This window comes from Cavia porcellus, unplaced genomic scaffold (assembly GCF_034190915.1).
Source record: "Cavia porcellus strain 051 isolate PalLab524CR breed Dunkin Hartley unplaced genomic scaffold, mCavPor4.1 scaffold_29, whole genome shotgun sequence".
NCBI lineage: Eukaryota > Metazoa > Chordata > Mammalia > Rodentia > Caviidae > Cavia > Cavia porcellus.
Window position 1 is genome coordinate 22,550,521 of NW_026947512.1, and position 11,980 is coordinate 22,562,500.

At 52.0% G+C, this 11,980-nt stretch overlaps 1 protein-coding gene across 4 annotated transcripts in view; it reads right to left on the reverse strand.

The window, feature by feature from the left end:
• Nav1 (neuron navigator 1) overlaps positions 1-11,980 on the reverse strand; it is a 252,435-nt gene that overhangs the window by 97,543 nt on the left and 142,912 nt on the right. For all 4 annotated transcript variants that reach the window (XM_063239988.1, XM_063239987.1, XM_063239986.1 and 1 more), the window contains exons 5-6: positions 10,107-10,209; positions 5,797-6,162 (exon numbers count right to left, since the gene is read on the reverse strand). In XM_063239988.1, the coding sequence (XP_063096058.1) occupies positions 5,797-6,162; positions 10,107-10,209 (469 nt within the window). The remainder of the gene's footprint in view (positions 1-5,796; positions 6,163-10,106; positions 10,210-11,980) is intronic.

Genomic DNA, 11,980 nt, shown 5'->3' on the forward strand with positions numbered 1-11,980 from the left:
TGTCACTGAGCTATATCCCTGGCCAGAAGCATCATCTTACCTTGTTAGAATGGTTATTACCAAAAAGACAATGATAGTGAGGATGTGGAGAAAGGGGAACTCTCATACAATGTTGATGCGAATGGAAATTAACACAGTCTGTATGGAAAAGACTATGAAGAACTACCATATGATTTAGCAGTTCTCTACTGAACACATCCCCAAAGACAATGAACTTGGTGTGCTGAAGAGATGCCTGCTTTGCACAGGCATCTCTGTTTCCTTCAGCACAATTTTTGGGAGCCATGCTATAGACTCAACCTATGTATCCACTGATGGATGTGTGGATGGAGAAAATATGGAAAGTAATACTCCAATATATATGCATTGGGAGATTATTCAGGGATAGAAGGATGAAATTCTGTCATCTATAGCCTCACAGATGATCATGGGGGACAGCGTCTTATGTGAAAGAAATGAGCCACAGAAAGGTAAATGTCACACGTCGTCACTCATGTTGACGCTGGAAGGTTGGTGTCCTAGAAGTAGATAGGAGGAGCCTGGTCACCAGTCTGAGGAAAGACCAGGGGAGTGGAGTACGGGGAAAGGATGATTTGGGAGGATGGGGTAGCAGGTGGGAAAAGAGGGCATAACTTCTCATGTTTGGTGTTGACAACAATTAACTGAATGTTTACTTTTTTCTTTCCTTTATTCTTTTTCCCTTTTCTTTTCTTTTTCCTTTCATTTTTTGTGGTACTGTGGATTGAACCTAAGGCCTTCAAACTGAGCTATGCCCTCAGCCCTTAAAAAAAATTTTTTTTTACTAATTTGTTTTTTTGTCTTTTTGAGACAGGGTTTTGCTATGCCGGTCAGGCTGCCTGGAATTCACTTCATAATCTAGGGTGGCTTCCAACTCACAATGATCCTCCTGCCTCAGCCTCCCAGAGTGCTGAGATTACAGGCATGCGCCATCACATCCAGCTCCATGCCTGGTTTTAACTGTTTGTTTCAAAATAGCCAGCAGAGAGGACTGAACATTCCCAATACAAAGAAATGGTTAATATCTTAGGTGCTAGAAATGCCAATTACCTGATCTACTCACTAGGCTGTATACATGTATTGAAATGTCACTGTATCTCATAAATATGTACAATTATTTTTTTAATCGGTACCAGGAATCAAACTCATGACCGCCTGCTTGCAAGGCACGCACTTATGCTGCTGAGCTAAATCCCCAGCCCAATATGTACAATTATGTGTCAATTAAAACATACATTCTAAAAAAGACACAAAGAAATACTGCTTCACATCCATTAGTGCTACTGGTCGGACCTCCAGCGTTCCCAAAGGCCTGTATATGTGGTGGTACTCAGCCTATGGTGTGACTGGGGGTGGTGGTGCCTTCAGGAGGTGGCCTAGAAGGAGGTCTCAGAGGGATCCTGGTCTCTTCTCGTGTTTCTTCTTCACTTCCCAGCCAGGGGCTGAATGATTTCAGCAGATTCTCCTCCCTGGGCTTCCTCACCACAGGCCCCAAAGCAACATGGCCAGCCATGGACAGACACCTCCAAAACTGTGATCCTAAACAAACCATCCCTCTTTTCAACCTTATTATCTCAGTTACAGTAATGGAAAGGCAACACAGTTAGAATAGCTACAATTAAAACAAAACAGGCTGAGTGTGGCAGTGCATGCTGATAGTCCCAGCTACTGGGGAGCTTACGGTAGGAGAACTGCAGGTTCAAATCCAACCTGTGCAACTTGGCAAGGCCCTGTCTCAAAATAATAACAATAAAAAAGGACAGTGGTAGAAATCCTGGGTTCACTCTCCAGTAACGGGGAAAACAACAACAACAAACAAACAACTAAAATTTTAAAAATCTCCAAGCACACCTCTCCACCAAAATCCTTAAATCAGTAAACAGCAAAGATGTACAGTACTTGGACTCATGGGAATGCAAAACAGTATAGTCTCTATGGAAAACACCAAACTGGCTTCTCAGAACTCACAGAGAATTCCCAGCAATTCCATTTCCGTGTATGAATCCAGCAGAACCGAAAGCAAGGATTCTCGTTCACAGCAGCATTATTCACAGTAGCTCAAAGGTAAACAAAACCTATTGACAGGGAAGTAGATACACAAAATGTGGCACTGACCTACAGTGGGACAGTATTCAACATTACAAGGGGGAGTCCCGTCACCTGCTGTGAAACAGATGAACTTGGGTGACGCGACGCTAGCTGAAATAAGCCAGTCACAAGATGAATGCAGTACACCTGCACTTTTATGAGTAGTTACCCAGAGTAGCCAAACTCATCGAGGCAAAAAAGCAGGACGGTGCTTGCCAGGAACTGCAGTAGAGGGAAAGGGGGGCCCCTGCCAGCCAATGTGGAGTTTCCGTTTGGGTAAATGGAGGAGTTCTGGAGAGGAATGGGGCAGTGGTTATACAACAGCGTGAACAAAAGGGGATGGACGTCACTGAACTGTACATTGAAAATGATTAGCCTGCGATAGGAAACATTGTGAGTACTTTACCATGATTTTTAAAAATTAATTTCAATTTAAAAAATTAATTTTTTAACGTGTACTACTGGGTGTACCCTGGAGTTCTTTTCCTCACCCTAATTGGTTGGATACTTTGAAGAATTTGCTTCAAATTCCGGTTGCTGAAGGCAAACCAGCGAGAGGCCAGGGATTTGATGGAGCAGGGAGAGGAGAGCTGGCCTGAAGCTGAACACTGCAGATTCCACTCCAGCGGACAACACCCCAGCCAATGAAACGGAGCACCCTGACCCAGTCAGAGGCACTGCCATCCTTCACAGTTCACTCAACCCAATGCAGCCAGCCCCGCAACCAGCCTCGGGAGTCCTGGGATGAAGAAATGTGGACATGGGCCCTGGCCGTGGGTGCATGCCAGTGTCTCCTATGCGTGCGGCATGAGCTCTGAAGGCTGCCCTACAGGAACAGCCCAAGCTATTTCACGACTGGGAAAACATAATTTCCTTAGGAATAGGACATTTTCTTAATGGCAAAATTTGGATGAAAACCACAGTGGGGATGAGAGGACCCAGAGGAAGCTGAGTGAGGACAGCTCGGGCCTACATGGCCACTTAAGACTGGCTGCAATCGAGGGTGTCCTGTGACAAAATCCAAGGAAATAGCACGTAACCATGGAGATCCTTAACCGAGCAGCGATTGTTTACCTTAAAGTTAGTGGGTATTATAAATTGATCTCCCTCAGTCCAACTGCCTCAGCTCCTTTAAGGATGGCTGTGTTTACAGTCTTGGCAGGGAATTCAATGACAGAAAAACCTTAAAACTAGGGCTAAGGGTTTTTGCTAATTGAAGACTGATCCTCAAAAGTACATGTGAAGTTATTTTGTAAACTCACATTGCAGTTTACAGTATGGTCCATTTTGTGGCTATTGTCATGCCAACAATTTGTTGTTGTTTGTTTTTTGTGGCTTTTTTTTTTTGAGACAGGGTCTCCCCAGTTCAGGCTGGTCTGGAAGTCACTATGTGGCCCCAGGCTGGCCTTGAACTCGCAGCAATCCTGCTGCCTCAGCCTCTCCAGTGTTGGGGTTGCTGGCATGTACCACCAGGCCTAGTAGTTGCTATTCTGAGACCAGGTCTCCCTACATGATTCAGGCCGGCCTTAGGCTCACAGTGATCCTCCAGCCTCAGCCTCCAAAGTGGTATGCACCCCTGGCATGTACCACTACGTCCAGCAACGCCAACAATTCATTCTACATTCCCCAACAAACGTCCAGGCTCCCTGTGCATCCAGCTAGGTGTTCAGGGAAAGCATGTTATTTTTCATATCCATCTTGGGAACTCCCAATGAATTCAGGAGCACACAGGCTGTTTAGAGGAATGAGGATACAAAAGGCTGCTAGGAGGTAGACAAAGACACTTTTCTCTCCTGGTCTATGATACGCCATGCCCCCAACACTCATTACCTGTGTCCCCAGGATTGGTCAGCTGCTGCTAGACCTTCCTAGCGAGGTGGTCTGATTGAGCTGCACGCTGTCTGAGGGCAGGGCTGCATCTCCCCATTGGCTGGGACTGTGACAGCAGCCACAATAACAGGAGACATGGGGTGAGCAACCGCAATGAGCCAGGGGTTACTCCCGCACTTGACATGCACTAACCATTTTAATTTGCACCTTAGTCCTCCTGTTGGCTCTGCTACTATCTGCATTTAGTACAGAGGGAAACTAAAGCCTGGAGAGGTTAACTAACTTGTCCAAGCTCACACTGCTAGTTAAAGCCTGCAAGCCCTGCCACCTTCCTCACATCTGGGCACTGGGTAGGGAGGGGCCTCTCCATAGCCTGGGTCCTATGCTTCCTACGCACGGTTAGTTTTCTGCCAAGGATGCTGGGTGAGCTGTGGGGAAAGGGCTCTTAGCAGGCTATCACCTGTCCTTCCAATACAAGGGGAACTTTCCTACCCTTTGGCTCCACAGGTGCCATGCTGCCCTTTGCCCTCCCCACACTGGACCCTCGGAGGACAGGGACCTGGCACCTCCTCAGAGGCTGTCTTAGGCAGAGGCTGTGTGGGGCAGCTATAATGACACCTTGGCTTTCCTTCCTGCCCAGTACTGAGTCTGACCGCAGCGGTCGCTCAGGGTCTGTGCAGGGTCTGTGGATGCCTTCTCTCCGGTCCCAGCTCCCAGCTGAAGGGTAGATCTGAGCATGAGGTGGGTCAGCCCCAGGGATTTAACAGGCAGTAAACAACTCCATTATGCGTCAGCTGTTTTGCTCCAGAGCAGCCTCATTTGCTGGACAGGCCCTGACCAGATCTTGCCAAGTTTATCCCTTGGGTGGGGCTGTGGCAGGCAACAGTGGACAGCCCGAGCTTGGCTCCAAGTCTTCTTCACAGGCGGCTTTTCATGCCTTTGGTGGCTGAGATTTCTACTGGGGAGAAGCAGACCTTGAAAAGTAGGAGAAAGGTTGCTTCTGCTTCTCATCACCCCCTACTCCCTGCAAACCAAGACGGGAGAATGGAAGTGGCAGTCAGCTGAGAAACGACCCAGAGAAGCTTCCAGAACCACTGCCACTCTGGTCTCAGGGCTTAGGAGCTGGCCAGGATCTTGAGAACCTCCTGCACCTAGGTCTTCCTCTCCTCTCCCTTCATGTTCAGTCTGGCACCTCTGTCCAAGTTTCACCCATAGGCCCGACTGTATATTACTCAAGGCAGGAAACGAGAAGGCAAAGGGCAGGAAGGAAGTGCTTAGTAGACTGCGTAGGGATTCAGAAGGGGCAGAAGCACTAGGGCAGAAGGATTGCAAAGCAAAAACCCAAGGAGTACAGACCACGAGCCACAGACTACCGTAGGGGACAGGGCCTGGACACTTCGACAGAGGAAGCAGTGAAACCACATTTTTCTCTGACAGGCTCATTTTCCCTTCTCAGCAGGTAGACAGAAGTGCCGTATTATCATAGCCTCTTTTGTTGTCTAAGCACATTAGGTTGTCCATAGTCTAAACAGAGTTTATAGAAAAGCTGGGACTAAGATGGTTCTCTAGGGCTCTTTGGGCCAGTTTTCCGTGCACAGGACCAGGGAAGAAGATGATAGAACCCAGCATGTAATTGACAGCCACCAGGACCAATCAGCTCCCCCTCGGCAGTGGGCTGCAGGCTCCAACCCCTACACCCAGGTCCAGAAGAAATCATACCAGACTGCAGAAGCAGCCACAGCCTGTGCGCAAGTGCTCTACACAGTTCCCTTGTCACAGCAAGGCAAAGCCAGTTTCGGGTTTCACTCCACTGTGCCCGCTGTCCCCAGCCGCAGCTGTCCAAGGGGCCCCTCTGCTTACCCAGTGGTGATGTCATCATCTTCCGTCATGGTTTTGCCCATAAGGTCACTGTCACTCATATAGCCGGACTTGAGGTCCACCTCATCTGAGTCCAGGGACTCGACCAGCTCCAGGCGGGAGATGTGGCTGAGCTTGCTGGGGCTGCGCATGGGCATGGTGTGCGAGTAGTGGGTGCGCTCCCCGTGCATGTACCATGCAGGTGGCCCCTCAGAGCGGCAGCTCCCACCCACCGAGGGTGCATCACCGGCCTGCAGCCTCGGGCTGGACTGGCCATAGCGCCAGGAGAGGGGGGATGAGCGGTTGGAGAGGCTGGACACACTTCGGGGGTTGGCGTCGTCGCTGTCATAGCAGGTCATCTCCAGGGAGCTGGGCAGAGAGCAGAGAGCACAACTTTAGCTCTCAGCACAGCCACTGAGAGCCAGTCTCTTCATACATACCAGCAGTGGCTTCGCCCAAGGAAGCCTCTAACTGTGTGTCACCCTCGCTACAGATCAGCACCCAGGCTGTTGGGGGAAATGACTTCGAGTGACCCGGGAGGCAGTCAAGTGTACTCTTAAAAGCCTATGTTATATGACTGGGTTTGAATTCCTTTTATGCCACTCATTAGTAAATGCACTCAAGCAAAGCCATAAACCTTGCTAAGCCTGTGTGCTCATCTCATCAGTTCTCCTCGGCTTCGAAGAGCTGAGAGGCTCACAGATGCACTCAGTGCTCTGATTCAGTGCTTGCTGTGCAGGAGACACTCAGTCCCTCAGCTCCATCAGACCTGAGCAGGCCACCTCACTCAGAAGCCCTTCTTTATTCACTGAGTTCCAGGTATGTCCATCGTTCTCTTCTGTCAGTGAGCTGACAGCCAGTTGGTTCCTAAAATGAAAATCTAGCAAAGCTTGGAGTGGGGTGCAGAGGGTGTAGGAAAAGCTCCAGGAACCTGAGATGCACAGCAGGTCCCCGGGAAGACCAGTCACAGTCAGCAGCCAGAGGCTAAGGCTAGGAATGCAGCAGTGTCTCCCAGGGAACAGAAGCAGCCTTCCCTGGACAGAAGAGAAAAACAAAGCAGGATCCCAAGGCTCCAGCACTGCCAGGCCAAGCAGGGCCTAGAAAGTGATGTTTAAGGTACAGCCAGAGGGCCTCAGCCTAGGGGCCTGCCATCTTGGGATGGAGTGCTTTCTCCACACAGGCCAGACTGGCTACAGAGAGGAAACATGGCTGGGGTCTGGTGGGAGGGGTGGCCTAGGTTTAGGCTGAGAGTGGGAAGTTCACCCAGTGGAACAGGCACCAATCCAGTCAGTTTCAGGTAGGGTCTCACGCCTCAGCCTGATAAAGCCTGACAGGAGTGGGAACATGAAGTGGGTCAACCTGAGGCTGGACCTGAGGTACAAGGAACAAAGGGCTTCCAGCCACCACATCCCTTCCAGAGCCACTCATAGGGCTGGGATAGGAGGAGGACATTGCTTTTTTTCCTCTTGTTTTTATAGTTCTTTGATAAAAAGAGAATCCTCCAAAACTGTCTGTATTAGCCCTCAGAAAATGGGGTTTTATTTTTCCTTCCACAGACTGGACCATGGCACACGCTCCTGTATGCCTGCACAATTGGGGTCCTGGCAGTCACCCTGAGGGCCTCTGACCACTTGCACTCAGCCTCTCCCTGGGCCTGGCAGCCCTTCCTTAGGGCTGCCTACGTGCTGTGTTCTTTGTCACCATCTTGCTTCGGTATCTAACCCCTGGGAACCTGCATACCTCAGGTCATAGGAGAGAACAGAAGCTCCCTGAAGGCAGAGCCCATGGACAAGACGTGACTCTGCCTGACCTCACTGCATTCAGCATTTTGCACGGGGTCTGTGTGTAGCTGGTGCCCGGGAATGGCTCAGCCAGGAGCAGACTCACTGTGAGTGTGCTGAGGAGGGAGTTGGGACGGTCTCATCCCCCCGGCCAAGCCCGGGGCCACATGCGGCTCAGTGCCGGATAAAAACAAGCTGACCATGACCACAAGGTGAGGAGGGGGAAGAGGATGGTGGGGGCCTCGGGGAGCTGGTTTTGGCAGTCAGCCTGCACCATGGTGCCGAGCCTGTGTGGAGGTGAAGGTCACACTGACATCCGGGCTCCTCAGTTCTCTTCCTGGCCTTCCTTGTTCAGCTCTGTGTGGAAGGTGCCTCTTTCCCTACTTCATGGCTCTGCTTTATCCCTGACCTCTCTAGACCTATGCCAGTCGATGTTTCCAAGTCACACCCTCAGTCCCTGACCTGCAGCCTCTCACCAGCCCCACGCTCACTTCTCCAGGGAGGACAGTTTCATTTTCTCTTAGGCCACAGCTTCAGCCCCTAACCCATGAGGCAAATGAGCCGGTAGAAATAGAGGAGGCAGCAGAGAAACAGAAGTTTCTGAAATGGCACTCCCTCTAGAGTGATCCTGTGAGTTCCAGGGTGAAAGCAGCCTCACCTAAAGAACCCATGGGACAGGAGCCCCTTGGGGATGAAGCTGCATTTGCTCTGAGGCCTGGTGCCCAGAGCTGGGTGGCACATGGCTGTCCTTATCAGATGCCTCCCTTTCCAGTCTCAGTTGCTCCTTCTTCAGCCCGGAGAATACAAATACCTTCTGCCCTCCCCAGGGCTGACTGACAGACAGCACTTTAAAACAGTGAGACGGGCCAAGTCGGGGAATGGGTGGTTGGCTGCCCAAGAGTGAAACACGAGTAACAGGAAACCAAAGGCTAAGGACGGAAAATCCAGCTTGGTGATGGTTCTTTCCCCTACAGGGACACAGGAGCTAAGGGGCGCAGCCTTCTACCCCCAAACCAGGCAACTTTCCACAGAGGCTCTCGGCCTGCCTCCCCACCCAAGCAGAAGCCACCTGGCTTCACAGGGAACAGGGACTGCAGTCCCGCACAAGGAGGCTGGAGCAGCTGCCTCCAGGGCTCACCCTGACTCGAGTGAGTCACCTGGGGTGTGACCCTCTCAGCAACTAAGCACTTTCTGGTTTCTTTGGCACAGGGCTGGCTGGTAACTTGGCACTGAGAGATGTTCCAGTGATTTCCCTGGATGGGTGAAAGGAAGATGTCTGAGATTTCATCCTTTGGGCAGCTACACTTATGAGGCCAGCTGTGCCAGACCCCTGGCCCCCTTGGGTTCCTGTCCAGAGATGGCAGAGAGACAGCAGACAGATATAAGGGCGCCTGGGTCCCCCAGCTCCACCATCCACTTTCCCCCAGACCTCAAGAATTGCCTTCCTTTGATAGTCAGGGTCCTGCTGATCCAATCCCAGGTAACCCTGGAGAGTAGATGCTTTGATTTATCAGTTCAAGTGTTTTACATGTCCAGGGCAAAGGGCGGGTGTCCCAGATGGGAAAACAGATAGGGACAGGGGTACAGTGGAAGGAAGGAGCAGGGGGTCTACGGGAGGAAGAACAGGGCCAGTGGCTGTGGATGGAACCCTGACAAAGAAGCTGGCTTCCACAGGATGGTCGCAGACTCGACTGCGTGCAAGGTAACGAGCTCTCCATCACTGAGGCTATGTAAGGGTATCTGGAGACTATTTGGGTTACCATGCACTGGGTGGAGAAAAGTCCTTGCGTCCCAACTTTGCTCATTTCCCAATTCTAGGCAATGGGGAGGAACCTCCCCTCAGTCCCAGTGGGGAGACTTCCTGGGCCTCACACAGTCTCTCTGCCGACCCCCCATGACTTCCCAGTCCTGGCAGCCTCTCTTCCTCTCGCCACCCCCTTGGAACTGACAGCATGAGCTCATCTGGGCCGCCCAGAGGAAGGAGCAGAGGGGAAGCTCTGAGTCACAGAGAGGCCACGTCCAGGACCCTACACTGGGGACAGCTGCTGTGGGAAGGGCACGTGCCCCACACAGCTGGAGGTTTGGAAGTATCTTTGAGAGTTAGGCAGGGGGTGGCATCATGTGGGCCCTGCCACGCACTCAGCAGAAGAGGCCAGAGGGTACCTGACTGACAGTGGGGACCTGAGGGCAGGAGGAGTAGTTTGGAAACAAAGCCCCTTCAGACAGATGAGGAGATGGAGACCTAAGTAGGGGTGTGAGCATAAGGGGTGTGAGGCCTAAGTAGGTAACACTGGGAGCTTCGTACTCCTCCATGTAATTTTCAAACTGCTTTGCCCAAGGGAAGGAACTCCACTGCTCAAACACAAGCAGCACAAAAGTCTGACTCTGCTGGATATGGAGATCCCTCTCCCCATAGCCCTCGAGGTACCACACCAGCGAACCTGGATGCCAAGGGGAGGCATGCAGGACTCCCCCCCCCCACCCCGCCCCAGACCCAGGACAACAGCGGTGGGCACAACCCCTCCAGCTTACCTGTGAGTCACCTGGGAGCCTCGCAGGCTGGACATGGTCTCTTCTAGGTTCTGTCGAAGATCCAGGACATTCTGCACTGTCCTCTTTCTCTGGGACTCTGGGTCTGGCAAGGAGAGATGGGAGAGCTAGGTGAGCAGGGGGGACATCCTGCTGGGCTGGGGGGCACAGCGGGGAAAGTGACCACTGCCCCAACAGGCTAGTCTTGGGCGCACGCTGGCCCTGCTTCTTATCTTCCTCAATGCTGACCAGCAGAGGAGGGCCCCAGCCCTCTGAGCCCAGACGCTGGCCTCTGTGTCTGTATAGTCTTCTCATACCCCGCTTCTAGCCCTGGCTTTGTTTTAGGGAGGCCCTGCTTTCACAGCAGAGGTTCCCACATCAAGGTCAGCTGGAATATCTGCCTAACACCTCTTGTCCAGCACGTCCTAGTGTTTCAACCCTGACCTCTGTGCTGTGAAGACCCCCACCATAGCCTCTTCCAACAGGCAACATGTCACTGAGCACAGGGCTGGGAAGGGATGCAGAGCTGGCTCTGGGAGCTGGCCCAAGCTGGCTTCTGCGTACCCGAGCCCCAGGCACTCACTGGGGACTTTTGGGGTTGCACTATGGAGTCAGGGAAAATGATTCTGCCAACAGAGCCACCTAACAGTGAGGTTGTTGGTGGGAGCTGGGGTGGAAGATGAGCTGTGGGTAGCGCAAGCTTTACACGCATGACTCAATCCTGAGTGAGGAGCACACACAGGTGCGGCCTCAGGCTCATCAATGATCAGGTACTATTTCATTCAGCCTTGGTTTGCAGGCAGCCTGGACAGATGAAACCCTACAACAGCAAACGGAAATTCTCCCATCCGTTTCCAGAGTGCAAATAACATCCACTGGCTGTAGGGTGTTTGAGTACCCTTAGAGAGCTTTCTCCTCCCTTCCACCGAAGCATCCAACAAATCTTTATTACACACATGCTCGGTATCAGGCGCCATGCTGGACCGGAAGATAGTGAGGAAGAGGGCTGGCACTGCCCAGTCGTGTCCCATCCCTGAAGCCAGGACACCCCACCCCATGCCAATGCTCCCTGGAAGACAATCTGCAGCAGGGTCAAGGTGACACAGAAATGCTGGTGAAACAACGGAGCGGACCCAGGGGTCTGGACCCTCCTCCAGGTGGCCTCTCTTCCCCTCTAGCCTTCCGGCAGCCCTCTGCAAGCCAGCTTGGCCTTCCATCCCTCCATCCACAGACTCAGCAGGAGAGCGAGTCCTTTTGGCTGCTGAAGGGAAATTTTATGAATCCCTTAACAGGAATTTTTTTTCTAATGATTGAGTTCAGGCTGGCTGGCAGGCAGCTGCGGTGACTGGTGACTGTGTTAGGGGTGGCGGAAGGTGGGCCGGGTGGCAGGCAAGCAGACTACAGCGCCCTCTCCAGGGCTTTGGGGGACCTTCTCAGAGGGAGGACCAGCTTCATACAAGGCCAGGTCATCTCTCTTTTGTCTCCCTGGAGGACCCAGTTGCTCCACCCCCATCCTCAAGTGGCCAGCACAATGTAACCAGCCCTCTGCACTGATTTCAAGAACAGGGACAAATGGCAGGCCTCTGTGCCAGGGGCCTGTGCTGTCTGCAGCCCTGGCGTCACTTCTCTGGCTGCCAATGCCTATTTATCCTGGAAAGGGTCACCTTGGGAGCTGCTCTGTGGCTTTAACGGATGGCTTGGCATAGAACACAGACAGGGCAGAACATGGATCCATATATATTTTACTGTTTAATTCTAAAATGCCCACGCGGGGGACCAAAAACATGGTGCCAAGACCAGGATGCTGGACCTCTAAAGGTTATGTGTGTCCCCAGAGGGGAAGGTGACCAAGAGCTACTTGGAGATTTCTCTGTGCC